Below are 21,715 nucleotides of genomic sequence, written 5' to 3'. Positions count from 1 at the left end.
TGCTCCTCCCCCCTTCTCTCTCTCCCTTTCTAAAATAAGTAAATAAAACCGTTTTTTTAAAAAAGAGCTTCTTAGAAGACAAGTGCTTGGGCACTTGACATTTGCCCACTGGCCCAGACTGGAGAACGTTCTAGGGAACGGAGTGCGGCTTGGCAGGCAAGGAGATTAGGCTGGGGAGAAAATGCCCGCACAAGAGTATTTGCAGACAAGACATCTGTGTGTTTGCTGCAGTCCAAACACAGGGAGAGGCCAGCCACGAGCCATCTTAAAGGGGCTTCGCTCAAGAGCACAAAAGGGGCCTCATCTGAGAGGGAGCTCCTGAAGGCCAGGGCTTGCGGGGGTGGGGGGGGCGTCATCAGGTAGGGAGGTCACTGAGTGGTCTTTGAGGAGCCCTCGGATCTGACCGCGGAAAAGGGTCAGCTTTTAAACACTTGTCAACTCACAGAAGCAGCCCTGGAGAATTAATTTCACATTTGGGGGACAAAATCCCATATGCTTAAAATGATTTATAATTCCTCCTTCTCCCACCTCACCCCCCCCCCCCCCGGGAGCTGCACTAAACTTCCCCAGGTGTCTGGACTCATCCCCTCTTGCTAGGCTGAGCTCTAGGCTGGGAGCCGTGGGGGGAGCCCAGGGTTTTCTCCAAGAAATCCTGTTCTGTGCAAACTGTTTGCAGGCCCAAGGACAGGAGCTGTCATTAGCCTGGTGAAGATCAGATGCTCCTTATAGGGACCGGAGGAAATGAGACTCACTTCTCAACAAGAATCTGTGCTTAGCAACCATGTCACCCAGCCCCGCTGTGGGAAATCGAAGCGCAGCCCAGAATGCCCACTGGCGGTAGGCAGCTTAAAGATCAACTCAGGGGCGGAAGGGGGGAGGGCAAGAGGGTATGACAGGGGTGGGGAGACAAGACTGTTCTGTGTGGCGTATTTGAATGCACGCCAAGAAAATAATGAGGTGTTAAAAGAAGAGAATAAAAAATATGTGCTAGGAAGACTGAGAAAATGAACATTCATCCCGTCCCGCAGGCATCTGGGGGAGGCTTCATGGAGCCCAGACCCGGACTGCACTGTACCCCTATCGCCAGGTGGCTGCCCGAAAATGAAGGCCTGGGAACTCCCTATTTGGAAATAGGACCGGGAGCTAACTGGGATGAGGGATTAAGGAAAACAGTTGCACTGGTGGCCCGGAAGGGGGTGGGTGGGCTGGATTGTAAAGAGCACAACAATGTCAGGGTGAGGGAGCAACATGCCCATGGGAAGGCGTGTGGTGAAAAACAGTTTTGAGGAATTAAATGGTATTTGAGTGTATTACAGCTCTTTCTCTCCCTTAATGTTAAGAAGGCTAAAGAGTCCACGCCAGACTGTCTCAAAACAAGGGGGGACTTAAGAAAGTTAGGAAGGAGACCAATACAGGGAAAGCTATCCCCATCCCTTTTTCCCAAGCCCTAGAGACTCATGAACACATTTTGATTTTAAAATAAACCCTTTATAGTTAGCTAAGAATTTGAGTGATTCAACAGTTTTTCCTTCGTGGAGGCCAGGGGGAAGTTGTTCCTAGGTATACAAGAGAAGACTTGAGGTTATATCTTCCATCAGACGAGGGTATTAGCACAAAATATCCCCAAAGTATCATTAGTGATCCACACACGTATCCACCCAGCCATCTTCCATCTGATAGCAGCGAACAAACATTTTTTTTTTTTTTTGAGTGCCGATCGTGTGCCAGGTTCCATGGTCTGCCCAGGCTGAACAATGATGAACACTGTTCTCTCCAGTGGATGTCAATATATTGGGGGAGGGAAAGATAAAACAGGAATGGTAAAACTTTGATAACTGTCACAGCTGGGAGATGACTACTTGGGGGGGGGGTCATTCGAGCATTTCTTCTGCTTTTTGTTACGTTTGATAATTTTCCTAATAAAGTTAGATAACTTTTTTTTTTCCCCTCACGGAAGGAAGCTAGATCTGACCGATGGCTGCCACAGGGGCAAGTTCAGCTTAAAGGGTACACCCAGGGTATTGGCGGAAGACAAGTCCTCAGTGCAGTGTGCAGCAAGTGGACCGGAAACGCCTCCAGGTGGAGGATACCTGCCCTCTACGAGTACTTGCCCACACTGAGTCAATATGCCAAAAACCACAGGTGTGACTCGGCCTCAGGAGGTGTTGGTAGGTGTAATAGGTCAAGGTAAGGAGTGAGGAACTAGCCTCTACCACATTGCCATGGCCTTATCAACAGAGGTAAAACATTCAGATTTAGCCAACATCTCCTGCACACCTACTATGTGCCAAGCACTGTACAAAGTCCTTGGATTAGACCTAGCACCAGCTTGGAGAGCAGAGAACCGGGAGCCCAGAAATTCCTCTAGGTGTGGGGAAAGAGCCAGTCAGGCAAGGGCAGTTCGGGAACCCCATCCTTCCAATCCAAGTCCTGGAGAATAGGTCAGAAACTTTGGATCTGGCAACGTGGCCTTGAGCAAGTCACTGGGCCTCCCTGAGCTGACTCAGTTTCTCCATCTATACGAAAGGTACAGTAAAACCTTGCACGGTTTCTTTTAAGGGTCACAGACCTTTACTGTCAAGATCCTGGAACCATGCGAGGGCTCCGTAAGTGGCAGCCATCATTCTTGGCCGAGTGCGGGCTCATCCAGCCGGGCGCGCCTCCCGCAGGGTCCCTTGGGACAGGCCGGTTCCGCCCCCGCAGCTCCGGGCTCGCAGCGCTCGCGGCAGGTGGCCCAGCATCTCTGTGCCCACGCCCGGGAGCCCGCGGGGAGCGCGGGCGTGCTGGAGGACTGAGGTCTCCCCTGGAGGGTCTCCTCCCTCCCTCCGCACAGCCGGCGCAGGTGAGATTTTCGGCCCAGGCCACGGGGACAGCGACCTTAGGGGAGTGCGAGGCGGAAGGCGCTGGCCGCGGCCGGGAGCGGGGTCCTGAGGGGCGTCCCTCCCCTCGCCCACATTCACCCCGAGGCCGGTCCCGGCGCCCAGGCCCGCGGGCGGCGCGCGCTGCGGCTGCGAAAACCCGGAGCGGCGGATCGGAGCGCGCTCGCACCAACTCCTCCGCGGTCCGGCCGCCGAGCTGGGCATGCTCAGTGCGGCCGGCGCGCCGCCGTCCGCCAACTCGGAAGCTCGCGCTCCCGGGCGGTGGGGGCGAGAACGCCGGCGGCGGCGAGCCGGCGTCGTCCGCCGCCCCCAGACAGCGGCAAACTTCGCGGCGTCCCCGGGGCTCGCTCGGACCATACCGATACCTTACAAATAAAATCAAATCCGATCCCCCCATCCCAACCCGAATCATGGAGGCTGCGGCCGCTGGAGTGCCGCCGCCGGCCCCTGCCCACTAGCCGGGGACCAACAGGTAAACCGTTGGGGAGGGGAGAGGGAGGTGGGAGGAGGAGCGGCGGCCCGGGGGGGCCCGAGACGCCTGCTAGCTGGCTGCCCCCGGGGCGCTCACCGCCAGCCCTCCTCACCCCTCTTCCCCAGCCCCTGGAGGGGCAGCAAAGGGTTAAGTCGGCCCCGCGCCACCGTGAGCACGGCCCCCTCCAGCCGCCGCTATCGCCAGCTGCGCGACTCGGCGCCTGCCCGGAGCCGCCGATGCGCCACCCGAGCCCAGCGGGCGTCTAGGAGGTGTCCGCCGCTCCCTCTCCGTCCGCATCCCTGCCTCCCCCATCCCCGCCGGGCCGCTCTCTCTCTGCCCCGGCCGGCTCGGCGCCCAGGTGGCGGGGTCTGCGGGGCGCGTGGCGGCGGCGAAGGATCCTTGCCGAAGAAAAGGGGCGGGGGCGGGCCGCTTCGCGGCCTCTGCTTCGGGCCGCAGGGCCACCCTGGCCTGGGGCAAGCACTTGGGTCACCCTGCTGGGCGCCGAGAAAAGTTTTTTGTCGTCCCCCCCCCCCCCGCGCCCCTCCCCCATCCCCTGCCCTGCGTCCTGCTGGGGTGGGTTAGGGTCCATTGGTTTAAAAAGTCACACGTCCCCATCAGCAGCTCCTTCCCCTTAGGGCAGGGGAGGGTGGGGGGGTGGCTGGAAGCAGGCGCCGCGGGGAACCCGGGCGAACGTCTAGTCCCTTCGCCGCCGCCGCCACCGGAGCGGTGCGTCCTGGGGCTCCAGCGCAGCCTGGTGCCCGCCGAAGGCTGTCCTCATCAGTGCGTGTCTGCGTGGCTGGCAGCGGCAGCATCCAACCTGCTTTATTCCTTTCTGCAGCGCCACGGCGAGCGAGCGCGCAAGGAGGGGGAGAGCGGGAGTCTGTCTGCAAAGTGCTGCTCCCTGGTGCTCAGAGGCGGCGGCTCCAGCTCCAACTCTCATTCATTTCGCCGGTTAACATGAGAGATCATGGCCGCCTTCGGGCTTCTCAGCTATGAGCAGAGACCGCTGAAACGCCCCCGGCTCGGGCCGCCCGATGTCTACCCGCAGGACCCCAAGCAGAAGGAGGTAAGAGCGCCGGCGGCCTCCTCGGCAGCCGGGGCCGCGCTCCGCAGCGCTGACCCGGGGCCAAGTTGGCCCAGCGGGCATCGGCGGCGCTTCTGGGGAAAGGTCGGGGAGGGAACCGGCGGCGGGGGCTGGGCTGGGGCTGGGGGACCCCCGGCGGCGGAGAGCGAGCGGCTGTCAGTTCCCGCGCTCCACCCGGGCGCTTGCTCTTCGGGTGCAGGGTCGCTTGTCGGTGAGTGGGCCTTGCACGGCATTGCTGGGCGCTTCATCGTGTTCTTCTTTCGTGTCCCTCCAGGTCGCTCTCCCCGGCTTCTGCCTGCTTTATTTTTCTTTGCGCCGCTTCTGTAAATCCTCATAAACTTTTTGGAAAATGTTGGAATGCGATACATCCGACATGGGTCTCGTGTTTTGCGCTAGCTGAGCAGGGACTGTGTGTGTGTGTGTGTGTGTGTGTGTGTGCGCGCGCGCGCGCGTGTGTGTCGGGGTTGGGGCTTTTCTGTTCAGAATTTCCAGTTGGAGTGAAGTCGTTTTTATTGAGGTGATAAATATTGAGCACTTTGAACGTACTTCTTTCTGTATCCCCCCCGTCCCCTTTAAAGATCAATATTAAGGGGAAACACTGATTTCCTCCCTAGAGGCGATTGGCTTAATTGCTGGAGACTGTTTGAGACTGTTTGTATATGTAAAAGCAGTCGGGTTACCTTGGAAGGGAACAGGTCTCCGGATCACTTTTTTCTTTGAATGAAATTAATTGGAGAAACCTTGACTGGTGCACTGGGTATACTATCTTCAATGGCTCGAGTAACCATGGCATTTCGTAGCCATGTGTGTGTTTGTCACTAGTTAACAAGTAATTATATAACAACTCTCCAGTTATAACGAACGATCACCCTTGGCTACACAATTTGCCCAGGGATTTGCCTCTCTTTTTTTTTTAAAGATCACCTGCTACCGGGCTGTGCTCTCTGAAACGGCCAGTTGCAACCCGCCCACCCTCTGTTTTTTTCAGCTAAATGCGAAGTGAGCATATTTCAGAATTTCTCTTTCTAGGAATCTAAAAACCCTCTATTATAAAAGTTTACAGGTCCACTGACATCACACAAAGGGCTTTGTAAAGAAGGCAAGGAGGAGCCCTTCAGACTTCCCCTTTGATAAATGTATCTAATTCAGTCATAGATACAGAACGTTCTGGTCCAACTGTGTGGTTAATAATGTTTCTGAAAAATAAGGAGTGACAACTTCTTGTAGAGAACGTCTGAGCGTCCAGAGGGTAATTCAGATCGAACTAACTGACAAGGGCTCACTGGTGGTTCTCAGTGGAGGCTTAACACGAAGGTAGGAGTTTGGAGAGATTTTTCAGAATTCTCTCCTACCCATTGTTCTTGACGCAGAATAAAGTTAATTGTTAAGGACTGCAAGTAACATGTGAAGGACCAAGTGTAAAGAAAGTTAATAACTTAAGAATTAGTGGCAGGAAATTTTTCTTCTTTAAAAAAATTTTTTTGATTGTTTATTGATTTTAGAGAGAGAGGAAGGGAATGAGAGCAAGAGAAACATTGATTTGGTTGTTCCAGCCATCTCCACCTTCACTGGTTGGCTTCTCCTGCATGTGACCTGACCTGGAAACAGAAACCGTGACCCTGGCTCGTGGGGAGGGTGCTGCCGCCACTGAGCTGCCCAGCCAGAGCGTGGCAGGAAATTCTGCAGGTTTTGTTTGAGACAGCTACACTGATTGGCAGCTCTGTATCATTTTGTAATTAATGTCTTGCTACATCTTTCTAGGTGGCAATGTCACTGATAGCGTCATCCTAGTTAAGGGACAGTAGCCCGGGATGCCATGTGCCCATTCATTTCTCAGGGTGACATTCATTCAGAATTGGGGCCTCTATGATTCTGGAAAAAATAACTTGGGAATTTAGGCTCTTACAACATTTTATGGAGTCCTAAAGCTGGAAATGACTTTGGAGGCTACTTTTTATAACTTTCTCTTGATAAAGTGAAACTGAGGCCCAGGAAAAGGGGACCTGACTTAATCGAGGTGGGTGGTAACTAGGCAGAGGAGTTGGACCACCAAACCAGTCTTTCTGTCAAGACTGGTCCTGTGTTCAGGGTGACTTATACTAAATTGTGCTGTTCTGAAGTTGTTCCCTTTCCCCCAAGGCAGCCACATTTTTATCTCTCTGGAGCAGAGTCAGAGTTCCGTGTGACTGTCGCCAAATTTGAGTACAATATGGAGTAGGTGCTGGGCTGTTCCTGGGCGGTGGCTGCTAAGCAGTGTTCCTCCAAGCCTCCGTGATTTACGTATTGCCTCAGAACTTCTACCCTACCTCGGGAGCGCCTGTTCTTTTAGTCTACTGTTTTCTTTAAATTAACTTTTAAGGACCTCTTTATGTCTCATGTATACACATGAAGTCATGGATGTGATGTGATAAATGTATCATCTGTATAAAATATAAAATTTTTATCATGTATATAATTTAAAATTTTTATTTACTTGATATTACACATGCACACATGATTATATGTACTAAAATTGGACCATGATATTAAGACTTAAAAACATTCAGCTGGGCACCTAAAACCATCATTCATTCCATCAGAGATCTGTGTCACACAGGCAGGAGACGTTGATTTATGGGAAAGTGTGGACTCGCCGGCTGGGCACATCTGGGTATGGAATCTGATTCAGTCTATTTGTGGTTGTTCGCCTTAGGCAGCATACGTACAGAACTCCTCATTTGTAAGTTAGAATTGTGCTTTCCAGAAATATTTGAGAATCGGGTACTGAATTAGCATTATTTTGTGTGAGAAAAACCATCCTGTTAAAAGGTATTTTTGTTACTGTATCTGTAACTTTTTTTTTTTTTACTTAAAAATGTTTTTTTCTATTGATTTGAGAGAGAAGGGGAGGCATCAACTTGTTCCACTTAGTTGTGCATTCTTTGATTGCTTCTCATACATGTCCTGACCTGGGATCTAACGGCGACCTTGGCATGCTGGGACGATGCTTTATTCACCGAGCCGCCTGGCCAGGGCTGGTAGCTGTAACTTTTCATTGTTGTTAGCCAGTGCCAATAGTGTTCTGGAAAGCAGCTCCCAGGGGATAGGACGGGACCCTTGAATGTAGACCCGTTGCAGAGAAGTGTCAGGGGAGGGGAGAGCTGGATGCTTCAACCTGCTGATGAATTAATTGTAATCACGGAGAGTGTGGTGGGACGAGCACTGTGCAGACTTCATCACATATTGTGTTATAATATTTTGCCCTCTGGAAACAGACTGTCCTTAAGCTTTGAAATCAGGGAATCAGAAAACTAGGAGTCATCCTGGATTCCTTCTTCTCCCTTACACCCCATCATATAGCTGTGAGGATATGTGGTCTAGTCTAGTTCCCAAACATATTCCCAGTCTGTTCACTGCTCCCTAGATTCACCAGTATGCTTGACTCCCTTTCTGCTGCAGGCTGACTTTTCTCTGCCCCAGGACTCTTACACGTCCTGCTCTGTCTGCCTGTCGACCTGCACCATTCCACCCTAATCTTCTCACTGTAGCCTGTGGTCAGGAGGGTGAGGCTCTGGACCAGTCTGCCTGGGTTCAGATCCTGGCTCTCTGTTCACATTCTCCTGCCCCCCCCCCCCCCCCCCCCCCCGTGTCTCAGTATCCCTTCCTGTAGAACGGTGCTGGGAATTCTGCCTGCTCCACAGGGCTGTTGAGAGATTATCTGGGTAGTACTTGTAAAGCACGTAGTCTGTAGTCCGGTGTGGAGTCAGGCCCCAAATATTTGCTGTTGTAAACCACTATCAGGCCGGCTTCCTCTTCATCATTCAGGTGTCAGCCCAGTGACCGCCTGAGAGGCCTTTCTAGTGTAAGTATATACTTTGTGAATGCGTTTATTTGCCTGTTGCCACTGGCCACTAAAGGGTCAATTTCAAGGATGAGAGCTGTTTCAGGAATCACCGAAGTACCTGGCACCTAGTGTGGTCAGCTCCTGGGATACAAGGGCATGAATACTTGGAACGTATGGAGGTGGGAGTGAATGAATAGAAAGAAAAAAACCCGGTGACTGACAGGCATCAGGGCAAGTCTAGGGTAAGGCAGAAAGTATCCTTGATCTCCACCTCAAAGGCTACAAGGCTGAAAGTGAAATTAAACTCTAGAAGTAAGAAGGAGGAGTTTTCCCTGGAGAAGAGGCCTAAGCAGCTGAATAGTAAATATTTTCAGGAAATCGAGTTAGTTAGAAGGATAGGTGGGGGCAGTAGTGAGAGTCCAGGCCAGGAGCCACGGCACCCCAGCAGCGGCGTCCGGGGCAGGATGGTCTAGTGTGCAGTGCAAGCTGCCCAAGGACACACATGGCGTGCCTTGGGGAGGGGGGGGAGGGGGAATGAGGTGGCGGCAGTCGTGGAGGAAGTAGGGTGTGGATAACCCAGCACAGATGTAGGGCTCTGAGGAGCAGACGGCTGGGTTTTGCAGATTCAGTAGGTCCAAGGTGGGCTCCATAACCTGCATTTCTAACGAGATGGCAGGTGACCTGATGCAGTGGATCTGGGCCCCACCTGGAGGACCCTGACCCAGAGAGAAGACGCCCAGCTCTGCCGGGCCTGGGGAGTCCCGCCAGTGCGGGCAGGCAGGGTTAAACACCTGAGTCTGGCGGACGGGCGTGGTAGTGCTTTGGTTTGGCATGCCGCTCAGCCATGGTTGGGTGGGCTCTCCCCAGAAGATGTGCCCCCCTGTTAACTCAGATCTAAGCGCATGAGTCAGGAAGTCTCAGTCCCCTCCAATGGCTTTTTGTCACAGTTGGAATAAGTACAGACTCTTACCTGGCCTACCAGCCTGGCCCCTGCTCACTTCCACAACCACTGCCGGCAGCCGGACCACCTGGCTTCGAGTTCTGGCTCCATCCCTTCCCGCCGGTCTGACTGAGAGCTCCCCTGTGGCATGGGGCTGTTGGGAAGACGAGATGAGATCTGGACCGTGCCTGGCACACAGACAGTGACGAGTACGGGACAACCACTATTAGTATACCCCTGCCCCACAGCCACTGCACACACACTCCCCTGCTCAGTGGTCCCAGGGCTTTCTGTTGTATTCCTAACAACACCCGCAAGACCCTGCCCTTGGTCATCTGGCCTCTGGACCTTGAGTCACCCTTTCCTGACTTGCTCATCTCCGTCCTGGCCAAGTGGTGGGGCCGTTGGTCACCTCTCTTTTCTTCCAGCACATCCAGCTCTCTTGTGTCCGCCCAGGTTCCTGTCACTTGCTGTTCCTGCAGCCGTGTTTTCTGTCGTTTGGCTCGTGGGTCCCCCCCCCCCCCGTCTTCCCTGTCCTCGCTCGTTCATTTGCCTTGTCAGTGTGTTTCGTAGTGCTTGTCACTGTGTTTGAAAGTCCACTCCGCGGGTGGGGCCGCGCGGGAGTGGGGCCTGTCCACGGTGTCCGGCTGTGAACTGCTAAGTGCCTGGGTTAGTGTGGGTGCTCAGGACACAGTTGCGGGAGAAATGAAGGAAATGCAGAAAGAACCCTGACCGAGCCGTTGTATTTGGAGCATTTAGCTGTCCAGCCCAGTGCGTATTTTACGTTGGCAGAGACTGTTCTTAGCATCTAAAACTCTTAAACATTAAACCTTATTTTAGAGACAGCTGAGGAGGTGGGGGGAGCGCAGATGAAAACTTGTTTCTTTACTGTCTTTGAGGGGGAGGATGTTGATCAAGTCGCCTGGGAGGGGGGCCAGGTTGGCCAGTTGCCTGGGGCACCAAGACAGGTGGCTGGGGAGAAAGTCCCCTGAGAGGAATTGGTCCCATCAGGACCGGCCTGGGTATCAGTGTTCGTTCCTGGAGGGGCATCTGCATATTTAATCCCCGTTTAATGAGTCTCTGAGGCCGGAATCCAAGAGGAGGCAGAGCAGCAGGTCTGAGGCCCGCTGCAGGGAAGCGCCACTGCCCAAACTTTGTGGTCAAGTTGGGGGAACTCAGGTGGTTGTCATTGCCCAGGCACGGGCCAACTAGTATCGCTTGTGCAGTAAGCCAGTCAGAGAAAGACAGGTATCGTACGCTCCTGCTTACATGTGGAATCTAATGAACAAAATGAAATGACAAATGAAATAGAGGAAAAAAAATGCAGATACTGTGCCTGACCTCCACCCCTTCACCTGCGTTGTCAGAGTTTCTGGGGAGGAGGCTGAGGAATCTGCATTTAAAACAAGCTTTCTGGGTGGTTCTAATCACAGTGTGAGAACCATTGCTTTAACTTGTGGCTTTATCTGTCGGAAACCTTGGAGAGCAGTCCCCCGTGCTTTGTCCTCCTCACTATTGGACGTTTCAGATTCTTTAGAGAAATACACTGTTCACAGTACTGGTGTCTTTTGGTACAAAATAGTGCAAATGAGTTCAGCGGCTTTGCCCCCGGAAGTTTTGCTCTAACGGGTTCCCAGCAGGGTCTTGTTTTCTGTCAGCTGTACACGGTTTGTGGCGGAATCGAATTCTCTGCCTTGGTCTTGAAATATCCATGGCTCCCTCCTGCATGCACTTGGCTAAACTGGGACACAGGGGAGCACTCTTGTTGTGTCCCATGGGGATATTCTTTGAACTTGTTTTGGGCAGCAGAGTTTTATGTTTGACTCTGAGTCTGAGTCTCAACTGGGTACTTTGGGGCCTCAATCAGAGCTGTTCATTTGGGGTACAGCCACCATGCTTCCTTCAGTCTTTTGGATATTTGGCTTGGGCTGGCATCCGTGGAGATGAACGCGGCCCTTTGGGAAGCGGAGGGACCAGGAAGCAAGGTCTGGCAGGCAGACTGCGTTGGCTGAGGACTAAGGGAGGGGAAGAGGCAGAGTTTGAGGATGTTTAGTTAATCCAGTTAGCTGTCCTCTTGTGGGTGTGTGCGTGTGTGCGTATCCGTGGAAACGAACCAGAAGTGGGAGAATGCAGTCAGTGGAAGTAGAAGACTGCTCAAGGTTTGTGAGGTATTTAATGGGCTTCTGAACCCCACGTGTTAGGCTTCCTGATGGACTTGGCAGGGGCTGGGGAAGTTGCAGGCGTCCATGAGGAGAGTGAGCGCGTTAACAGTTCTCTCCGGTTGTGATGTCCACGGAGCCGTGCAGGGAGGAGAGGGCTGACTCAGCCCGCAGCAAAGCCGCCCCGGGGCCTGAGTGGGGACCGCCCCAGGGACAGGCCTGCCTCCCACATGGTCCTCCCGGAGAACGGAAGTGGAAGTTTTTCATTGTCTCCAGATCGTTCCCGAAGCTGAGTAATGGCAACAGCAGAGTTCATCATACCAACATCCAACCTGTTTCTCTGTGTTTGGGGAAATTTACATAATAAAGGAAATGTCATTGTGTTATAAAACAGCAAGATTTCTTTTTTTTTTCCCAAGTGAATGTAGAGGAGATGAGGCAGACTCCTGCATGTGTCCCCACTGGGATCTAGCTGGCAACTCCCATCTGGGACCATGCTATGCCCATCGGAGGCCACTTGCAATGGAGCTATTTTTAGTACCTGAGGCAGAGGCTCAAGGGAGCCATTCTCAGTGCCTGGGGCCGATGCACTTGAATCAGTCAAGCCATGGCTGTAAGAGGGGAGAAGAGAGAGAGAGTGAGCCAAAGAGACAAGGGCAGAGGGAGGGGTGGAGAAGCACACCTTCTGTGTGCCCTGACCGGGAATCGAACCTGGGACCCCCACATGCCGGGTCGACACTCTACTGTTGAGCCAGGGCCAAAGCAGCATGATTTCTACTTAAAAAATATACAGGGTGGAGCCAAAGTTTACAGTTGTGAGTACAGGAGACACACGAAACAGTTTATTCTTGTATTGTTATTTATTAACTGTTGTATTATTTTCCATATGAATTGTAAACCTACTTTTGCCCCATCTGTATGTCTGTATAATCTGGAAGGATTATCACCCACGTGCAAACAGTTATCTCTTGAGGATGGGATTAGGCGTGATTTTTATTTTTATTTTTTTGTGCTACTCTGTTTTCCAAGCTGTAACAATAACCGTGTACTGCTGTTGTCATTGGAAGAAAGAACTTAGATTAGTTAGGCAACTTTGCCTGAGGACTGGGTCTTTGTTGTTCGTTCCAAACCAAGCCGGAGCCCCCTCTGGTGGACGGGTGGACGCGCGGGCAGGGGCCTTGCAGGATGCAGGTACAGACACGTAGGCACCGGATGCTGCGAGGGTGTGGGAAGGTGGGGGTGGGGCTCTTCTGGGAGCCTTTCAGCTCTGCACTGTGCAGGATGCGTTGGCGTGCGGGTCCTTTTCCTCACCTGTGAGCTGAGCGATCATTACCGAATCATCTGTCTTAAGTGCAAAGGAGCACTGTAAATTTATGTTATTACCAAATGCGAAGTGTGCAGTCAGCGATGTGCTGGCGTGGGCTCATCCCAGCTGCGTATTAAAATTTCAGGAATTTGGTGAGCTGATTAATGTTATGTTGGTGGCTTGAAATCTGAGATATAATGGGAGTATTTACACCAAGGACATTGGCAAATGCTAGCTAGTTATAAAACACTGGCCAGCACACCCTGCCTCTAGTTGCTTGTAGCAGACACGTGGCTGGCTGCTTCACCATCATTCTTATTCCACGTTTCTCTTAGCCACTTCCCACCAAAGAGGTTTTTTGTTTGTTTGTTTTAAAGCCAGCTCCTCTTTCTTTCCTAGCCTTTCTTGCATCTTGGAGCGAGCAGATGACTGACTTCTGACTAAAGACATTTAGTGGAAATTTACTACAGGACTTCTGGCCAAGAATTATAGCTCCTTAGTTTCCTGTCTTTGGAAAAAGAAGCCAGCGGGTGAGCTAGTGGGAGCTAGGGCCCCCTCTGTGTGGCCATGAAGCAACAGGTCAACCCCGGAGGAGGCAGCTGAGTGGCTTTGTGAAATGGCTCGAGCTGCTGAGCTGACCTCAGGACCGCCTCTCCTGGGCTGCTTGTCCAGTGACCCAGTGACGTCCAGTGGTTTGCGCTGCTGTGCGATCAGCTGTCAGCCTCTTGTAGCCGAAAGCATTCTCCTGTCGTCATGGTGCTTCCCGCTCAAATGTGGGCACCCTCCTGTCATCACACGTGAGCAAGCCGCTTTTTTCAGAGACGGTCCATTTCCAGAACTCCCTTGCTCTGGAGAGCACAGCAGGAGACACAGTGCCTGGGCCGCGTCCCAGGCCGCCCTGCAGACCCGCCCAGCGCCTCTCAGGTGCCCAGGGGAAGCGGACCTGGCTCCTTTGTTCGTTTGCGCTGTTGGCAGAGAGAGCTGCAGTGGGGAGGCCGGCTCTGTTCTGTCTGGAGAGGGCAGTCCTGTGGGTCCGTACCGTTTTAGGGGGAAGCCAGGTCTGTTTCGAGCTAGAATGAAATTTAGGGGTATTCCAACTTTGTCATTCAATACAGAAGGAAATGGCATCCCCGAGAGGTGAGGGTGACTTGTCACAGCAGATGTGGGCCAAGCACCTGTGTGCCCTGACCTGTTCTGCAGCCTGGCGTGGCCTCCCCTGTGTCCACAGCTTTCGCTGCCGTCAGCACCCTGTGCTGCCCGTGTCGCCTCTGTGAGCGCTGGGCACTGTTCAGCTCACCGCCTGATCTTCTCTGAGCTGTGTGGCGTGTCCTGGACAGAGGGGCGGGTACTCGGGAAGCTCAGGCATTCTGGTCTTTGTGGGTTTCGGTGGGCTCGCTCTGGCATGGGCCTTTGTGGGCTGTGTGTGTTGGGGGGTGGCGTTCCTATCGAGTTTTCGTTTCATTGGTTGAGATTCTCTGTTACTCACAGGTAACTTTCTTGGGGTGCAAACATGTCAGCTGTGCCAGTTGCCCACTTCCCGGGGCGCAGTCCTCACGAGGCATTCTGTGTAAATGGCTCCCCTTCCTTGTGCAGTGTTGTGATCTCAAGAAGAGGAGGAAAAAATCAGCCTCTGGGTTTTGTTTTCCATGTTTTGAGCGAAACATTACTCTATATGTCTAGATATCTATGTCTACATGTACATCTGTCTGTCTGTTTGCTAAAGAAAGTCATTCAACCAATATTACTGAGCACCGTGTAAGCCCTCTGCCGGCTGTGGCTTCATGATCACAGGGCCCAAGACTTTTATTTTCTGCTGTTTGCATGGATTTGAGCACAGTGCCTGACCCGTACTCAGGACTCAGAATTTCTTCTGTGAGTGAATGTAAGAGTAACGGAATGCTAGGAGCATCGGATGTGGCCCTCGGCCCCCAGAGACTTCCTTATAGAGCGGTGGCTTCCTTCCGGGTAGATGCAGCCCCCACACACATACATTAGAACTAACTGTGTGTGTGTGTGTGTGGGGGGGGGGGTGTGCACGTGCGTGCGTGTGGGTGTGCACATGCGTGCGTGCGTGCCTGTGAGCACGCACATGCGTGTGGGCATGTGTGTGTGTCTGTGGGCACGCACATGCGTGCGGGCGTGCATGCGTGCGTGCGGGTGTGAACATGCATGCGGGCGTGCGTGTGTGTCTGTGGGCACGCACATGTGTGCGGGCGTGCATGCGTGCGTGCGTGTGGGTGTGCACATGCGTGCGTGCATGCGTGTGTGTCTGTGAGCACGCACATGCGTGCGGGCGTGCGTGTGTGTCTGTGTGGGCAAGCACGCTGCCACTGGTGTGTGGTTGGTAGACGCCAGGCCCTCTAGCCTGTCCAGGGCTGTCGGCAGCCGGCCACAACAGAGGTTTATCTGGCCTCAGATGTCAGTCGTTGCAAGGCTGAGACACCTGGTGTGGAGGGAGCGAGCCCCTCGCGAGCAGGGACTGGGGCGTTTCAGGGGTTCTGGAAGAAGAGTGTACAGGAGCGGAGGCCACAGCGGGGTGTGGCTCGGTTTTGGGCGGGACCTAGCGGAGGAGGGGACTTCTGAGTCTGGGACTCGGAGGGTATGTAGGAGTGGATGGGGCCGAGAATGTGGGAGAAGGCTCGTTCTGGGAAAGGAACCAGCACGGCAAAGGGTCCCAGGCCCCGAGGGACGTGGAAGGCACTCTGGGCTGTGGGCCTGAGGCACAGGTGGGGTGTGCACGTGCCCCCGAACTGGGCTGGGGTGGCAGAGAAGGGGGCGCAGGTTGTGGGACCCTGTGTGCTCTGTGAGGCGTATGGATGCTGTGGTAGATAGAGGCCCTGTGTGGTCCCCACGAACTCCCTCTGCATATCTGTGTGCAGCCAGCTCTCCTCCTCCCCCTCAGCCAGAACAACATGTAACAGACTACAGACCTCCATGTGAGAATCCAGGCATTAAAGAGAGTTGCGAAAATGGAAAACAATTTTCACTATTTTGTTTGGAAAAACGATTATTGTTCATTACAAAATTATTTTTAACTTTAAAAAAAAAGATTTTATTTATTGATTTTAGAGAGGGTGTTAGGTTAAGGGAATGAGATTTTGTGTGTGTATGTATTTTTCTGAAGTGAGAAGAGGAGAGGAAGAGAGACAGACTCCCACATGCGCCCAACTGGGATCCACCTGGCATGCCCACCAGGGGGCAATGCTCCGCCCATCTGGGGCGATGCTCTGTTGCAACAGTAGCCATTCTAGCACCTGAGGTGGAGGCCATGGAGCCGTCCTCAGCCCCCCGGGCCAACTTTGCTCCAATGGAGCCTTTGCTGCGGGAGGGGAAGAGAGAGACAGAGAGGAAGGAGAGGAGGAGGGCTGGAGAAGCAGATGGGCACTTCTCCTGTGTGCCCTGGCCGGGAATCGAACCCGGGACTTCTACACACTGGGTCGACGCTGTACCACTGAGCCAACCAGCCGGGGCCAAGGGAATGCGATTTTAGATGACTGAGGTCACTGTTTGAGGCGACCATGGATCTGAGGGTTATGCTGTGGCAAAGACTGACTAGCTATGTGGGCACTGGCGTTCCAGGCTTGGTGGTCGGTGTGTTAGTTTCTGGTGGCTTCCATGACAAGTAACCACAGCCCAGGAGGCTTAAAATGATGGAAATTTATTCTTGCGCAGTGCTGGAGACCAGCAGTCAAAGTATCTGTAGGGTCTAGGGTCACACTCCCCTGGAGGCTCTAGGGGGAGAATTCTTCCTTTCCTGTTCCTCTTTCCACCTGTGCCTCTGGGGGACACAGGTGTTGCCTGGCTTCTCTGTGGCCACAGCGGTCTGTCGCCTGCCTCCATCTTCACGTGGCTGTTCTTCCCAGTGACTCGTAGGGACACTTGTTACTGGACTGAGCGCCCACCTGGATAAGCTAGGATGCTTTCCTCTCAAATCTGGAAAAACCCTTTTTCAAATAAAGCCACGTTTACAGGTTCCAGGGTTTGCTGTGGACCTCCTTCTGGGGTCCATGTTTTGGCCTGTGGGCGTTGGGAAACTTGGGGAGGAGAGGAGGAGACTTGAGAGAGGTTATTTGGATGGTGGTCCTGTTCATAGAACACAGCCAGGTCTTTAAAATTGTCTGTGGGGTGATGGGAACTAGTGAGGGAGGGGTCAGTTCTCCCGAGGGATGAGAACGATCTTCGGAATGGTGGGTGTTGTCCAGGTGGGAAGGACACAGGGATGGGAAACAGGACAGCATCGTCAGAGGCATGGCGCCAAGTTCAATAAAACCAAGAGTATGCTGAGTCTGTGACCTTGGACGTGTGTACAGGTTTTGGGGACAGTTGAGGGAGAGGGATGTCTGCTTGGTCCTGGGGTCAGGGGACCAGGACCCAAGGGGAGTGATGCTGTTTTGAGGGTGTGTCCTGGGTCGCTGCCTCCGGGGAAGAGGGGAGACGGACTGAGGTGGGGCTCTGTTTACCTTGAACTTTGTGCAGGAATTCCCAGAGTCCCTTTGAACGTGCAGGGATTTTCCTCAGCGGGAGTCAACTGCCTTCAGCCTCCATGCAGGGGCCACAGCTCCGCGATGCGAAGGCTGTCTTGTCGATTAAAACCCAGTAGAATTTGCTGCCACTAATGAGGTTGTGGAGATTGGGACCATTGAAGGCTCTGCCCGCCGTGCAGAATGAAGAAAAATGTGTTTTTCTGAAGTGGTGTTGGAATTTTTTTTTTTTTTTTTTTTTTTTTTTTTTTTATTTTCTGAAGCTGGAAGCGGGGAGAGACAGTCAGACAGACCCCCGCATGCGCCCGACCGGGATCCACCCGGCACGCCCACCAGGGGCGATGCTCTGCCCACCAGGGGGCGATGCTCTGCCCCTCCGGGGCGTCGCTCTGCCGTGACCAGAGCCACTCTAGCACCTGGGGCAGAGGCCAAGGAGCCATCCCCAGCGCCCGGGCCATCTTTGCTCCAATGGAGCCTTGGCTGCGGGAGGGGAAGAGAGAGACAGAGAGGAAGGAGGGGGTGGGGGTGGAGAAGCAAATGGGCGCTTCTCCTATGTGCCCTGGCCGGGAATCAAACCCGGGTCCCCCGCACGCCAGGCTGACGCTCTACCGCTGAGCCAACCGGCCAGGGCCTGGTGTTGGAATTTTTTGCTAAGATTCTGGTTTACGTAAAGATACAAGGTTCCATCGGAACTATGTCCAAGACAGAGCTAAATAATTTACCTTTCTCCTGAGTTCTACGAGGAAGTTAATATTGACGTTGCTCAGTTTTTTGTTCCTGTTTTTTTTGTTTGGTGTGTGTGTGTGTGTGTGTGTTTAAGCTCCCCACAGTGCTATATTAGTAGACAGTATGGAAAATGTTTTCCGGATCAGAGCTGTTTTTACTCTTTGGTCAGTTTTAGACTAAAGGTCAACTCCTTCTTGAAAGAAAAAAATCATGAATTAGAGACACGGTTTACATTTCTCCTACTCACATGAGATCTACTTTTAAGTCATCACTCAATAATCGAAATGTTTTTGAAGTTATATTTTCATTTCTCAGTACTTGATATCTGCGTGCCTCCCCCACGGTGCTGCGGGGGTGTAGAAAAGAAATAGGATCCTATCTGTCCCCTCTAGAGCAGTGTTTCTGAAACTATCTGTGGTGAAGGAGTTTTCTTTTTAATACTAATTTCCAGTCGGTTGCACTGGTGTAAATATATGAGAACGTGAATTATTAGAAACATGAAATGCCGATGGAACACAGGGGCCAGAGTCTGTAAGCGCTCACGTCGGCTTGTAAGCGCTCACGTCGGCTTGTAAGCGCTCACGTCGGCTTGTAAGCGCCCACGTCGGCTTGTAAGCGCCCACGTCGGCTTGTAAGCGCTCACGTCGGCTTGGGCAGTTCTTCCGGTGGGTGGGGTAAGGGTTCCCGGTCACAGTCTGAGTAGCGCTGCTCTAGAAATGCACATCTGGTCTCTGACACACACAAAACAATTTAGAAAATGACTAGTGTATTAGTTTTATAATGGAGGAATAATAAACATTCAGCACGGTGTATAAATGCCTCTTTTTACCATGACAGCTGATGTTGACTGGGTTGCTTGGTCTGAATGTTTTCTATTTTTTTTGCGGGGGGGGGGGAATTTGTTGTTTTGATGTTTTTAGAGAGAGAGAGAGAGAGACAGAGACAGAGAGGCAGGGACAGACAAACAGGAAGGGAGAGAGATGAGAAGCATTAATTCGTGGTTGCGGCACCTTAGTTTGCTTTCTCATATGTGCCTTGACCAGAGGGCTCCAGCTGAGCGAGTGACCCCTTGTTCAAGCCAGCGACCTTGGGCTCAAGTCAGCAACCTCGGGGTTTTGAACCTGGGTCCTCAGCGCCCCAGGTCAGTGCTCTATCCACTATGCCACCACCTGGTCAGGCTCCATGTTTGGTTTTATGCCAGCCTCACAAACACCGTTGAGGTGGGTACGATAGTCTCCTTTCTACAGATGAAGAAACTGAGGCACGAGAAGGGGGTTACTTGACTTGCCCCAGGTCATTCAGGTGCTGACTGATGGGGCTGGAGTTGGACCTGGAGGGCTGAGCCCCTGCTGGAGCCGTTCCCCTGTGGGTGTGCTGAGGCTCACGGTGCTGGGTGAGGTCAGAAAGGAGAAGGCTGGAATACTTGGAGTTTCACCAGAGGCTGGAGGCTGTGGGGGGCAGGGTCTGAGTGAGTGGGGACCTGTTGCCCCCTTTCTTAGTAAAACGCTGTGAGGAAGGCAGGCCCAGTGAGGCCTGGGGAGAGGGCGGGGGTGCACAGGTCAGGCTCGGAGCCCCAGCAGCAGGGGTGTGCGGGCAGTGGTGAGCGCATGAGGCTCTGCCATCAGATTGATCTCCCTAGCTCTTGTCTAATAAACCCAGTGCGCTGAGAGGGAGCCCAGGGGGCGGCGAGGGCGGGGCTGCGGTAACCAACGCCCGAAGGAAAAGGAGCCGACCGATCAGGCTTTAAACAGGGCTGGGAAGAGTGGGAGCCATGTCCCCCTGGCCCGTGGCGCGAAGGAAAGGAAGAGAGGACTGTGGGAAATGCTCTGACTTGGTCGCTGTTCAGCCAAGAGGGTTGGCGCTGCCCAGAGGACCCCAGGCACACACATTTCTGGGCCCCGGATTTAGAGGTCTGACCACGCATCCAGGGCGGCTGGATCGCTGAGTTGGGAGAAGTGTGTGGGCTCCCTCCCTATTCGCCCCGTGACTTCCGGCGCGGACTGGTGTGGAGAGCTTGTGGCAGAAAGGGTCATGTGCCTTTGGGTTATTCCGCTTGTCCGTGCCCTCCGTGGGCCGCCTTGGTGGCGGCTCATGGCAGAGTGGCTGGCTGAGCCTGCGGCGGGCTCCTGAAAATAGAGAGGGTGAGACCTGTTCGCAGAGGTGGGCGCACACTCTGCACTTTCGGAGGCAGCCTAAGGGACATCTGTCTTCTTGGCTCAGAGTTGTAGGGTCAGCCTGTTTTCAGATGAATTAACTAAAACAAATGTACAAACTTGCTGCTACCACCACCAACAAAAAAGGAGACATTCCCAATTTCCATTCTCCCTCTCCCTCTCCTAAGGAGGCGGGGTTCTGCGTTTTTACCTGTTTTTCCTGCGCCCGCTTTATCCTTATCACCCAGCATGTTTTATTTTTTTATGAATGTGCAGTTTTTTTTGTTTTTTTGTGGAAGTCGCACAGCATGCCTTTCTGCAGGCCTGTGCCAAACGTGGGGGCCCAGCGGAGCGGGTCAGGGATGGAATTCGACGGGGGTGGGCGGAGGTCAAAGGATAAAGAGAAGGGACCAGGGCAGGGCAGGGTGAGGGTGTCACTTCCCGGGCAGTGAACTTCAGAGGACGGAAGCGTGGCTTGTGTAAGTGTTTCCTGTGCCCTTGGATCACCCAGCACAGTGGCAGGGAGTTAGTGCTCAGTGAAAAACATGACTAACAGGAAGAGTTTACATGGCATGCGACCATAGTGCCAGCATTGTGTGGGACAGGGGCTTACCTGGGCGGTGGGGGCTCTCAGGAGAAAGCCACCTGCTGAGGCAGCCTGCAGTCACATTCCGGGCGGGGTAAGGGGCAAGCCAGCGGACGCCCTGGGTCCTCCCTCCTGCTTTGTGACGATGGGGCTCGGGAAGCTCAGTGCTTTTCTCTGCCAGTTTTCCTGCAGTCCTTCTGAGAGCCACGTCCAGAGGCTGAAGAGCGGAAGCTGACGGGCCTTTGAAGGCGGTTTGAATATGAATTAATGGGATGCGATAATTTAGATAAGAGTGGCACAGATGCTGTGACAGTATATTTGGATGTCATTTGAAGGCAAGTCTCTCCCAGTTTACAGTGGGGAGGACGGGCTGGCTGTCTCACCCACCCACCACTGACCGGTGGGGTGAGGGAGGTTATGGGGTGCGGGGGTTGGCCTGACTGACAGCGTGGCACCCTCAGTTCATTGGCCAGTCACGTGTGCACAGTCTGGGCCTGTGTGTGCAGTTACAGTGATGGGGACAGCCCCAGTTCTGAAGTACGTAGTGTGTGCCAGTGTTGTGCTCGGGGGCCTCACCTGTGATTTCCACATACTCTTTACAGTAAGCGCGTGTGAGTGGGGGCGTCTCCATCTTGCAGAAAAGGAGGCAGCCAGGATTCCAGTGTAGGTTTGTTGGGGCCACACTGAACCACGGGGCGAGGCTGGTCGGGGCCACGCCGGACCACGGGGCGAGGGCGGTCGGGGCCACGCCGGACCACGGGGCAAGGCTGGTCGGGGCCACGCCGGACCACGGGGCGAGGGCGGTCGGGGCCACTCCACACCACGGGGCGAGGGCGGTCGGGGCCACGCCGGACCACGGGGCGAGGCTGGTCGGGGCCACGCCGGACCACGGGGCGAGGCTGGTCGGGGCCACGCCGGACCACGGGGCGAGGGCGGTCGGGGCCACGCCGGACCACGGGGCGAGGCTGGTCGGGGCCACGCCGGACCACGGGGCGAGGGCGGTCGGGGCCACGCCGGACCACGGGGCGAGGGCGGTCGGGGCCACTCCGGACCACGGGGCGAGGCTGGTCGGGGCCACGCCGGACCACGGGGCGAGGGCCGTCGGG

The 21,715-nt window shown here is 53.9% G+C and overlaps 1 protein-coding gene across 1 annotated transcript in view; it reads left to right on the top strand.

Annotated features, from left to right (window-relative positions):
- Positions 1-3,096: 3,096 nt before the first annotated feature.
- The window catches only part of MED12L (mediator complex subunit 12L), a 363,243-nt gene continuing 344,624 nt past the window's right edge, over positions 3,097-21,715 (top strand). Inside the window, exons 1-2 of the mRNA XM_066347273.1 lie at positions 3,097-3,351; positions 4,190-4,417. Coding sequence (XP_066203370.1) covers positions 4,319-4,417 — 99 coding nt within the window. The 5' untranslated portion in view covers positions 3,097-3,351; positions 4,190-4,318. The remainder of the gene's footprint in view (positions 3,352-4,189; positions 4,418-21,715) is intronic.

Source organism: Saccopteryx leptura, chromosome 8 (genome assembly GCF_036850995.1).
Source record: "Saccopteryx leptura isolate mSacLep1 chromosome 8, mSacLep1_pri_phased_curated, whole genome shotgun sequence".
NCBI classification, from domain to species: domain Eukaryota; kingdom Metazoa; phylum Chordata; class Mammalia; order Chiroptera; family Emballonuridae; genus Saccopteryx; species Saccopteryx leptura.
This window is presented reverse-complemented; position numbering and strand designations above follow the sequence as displayed.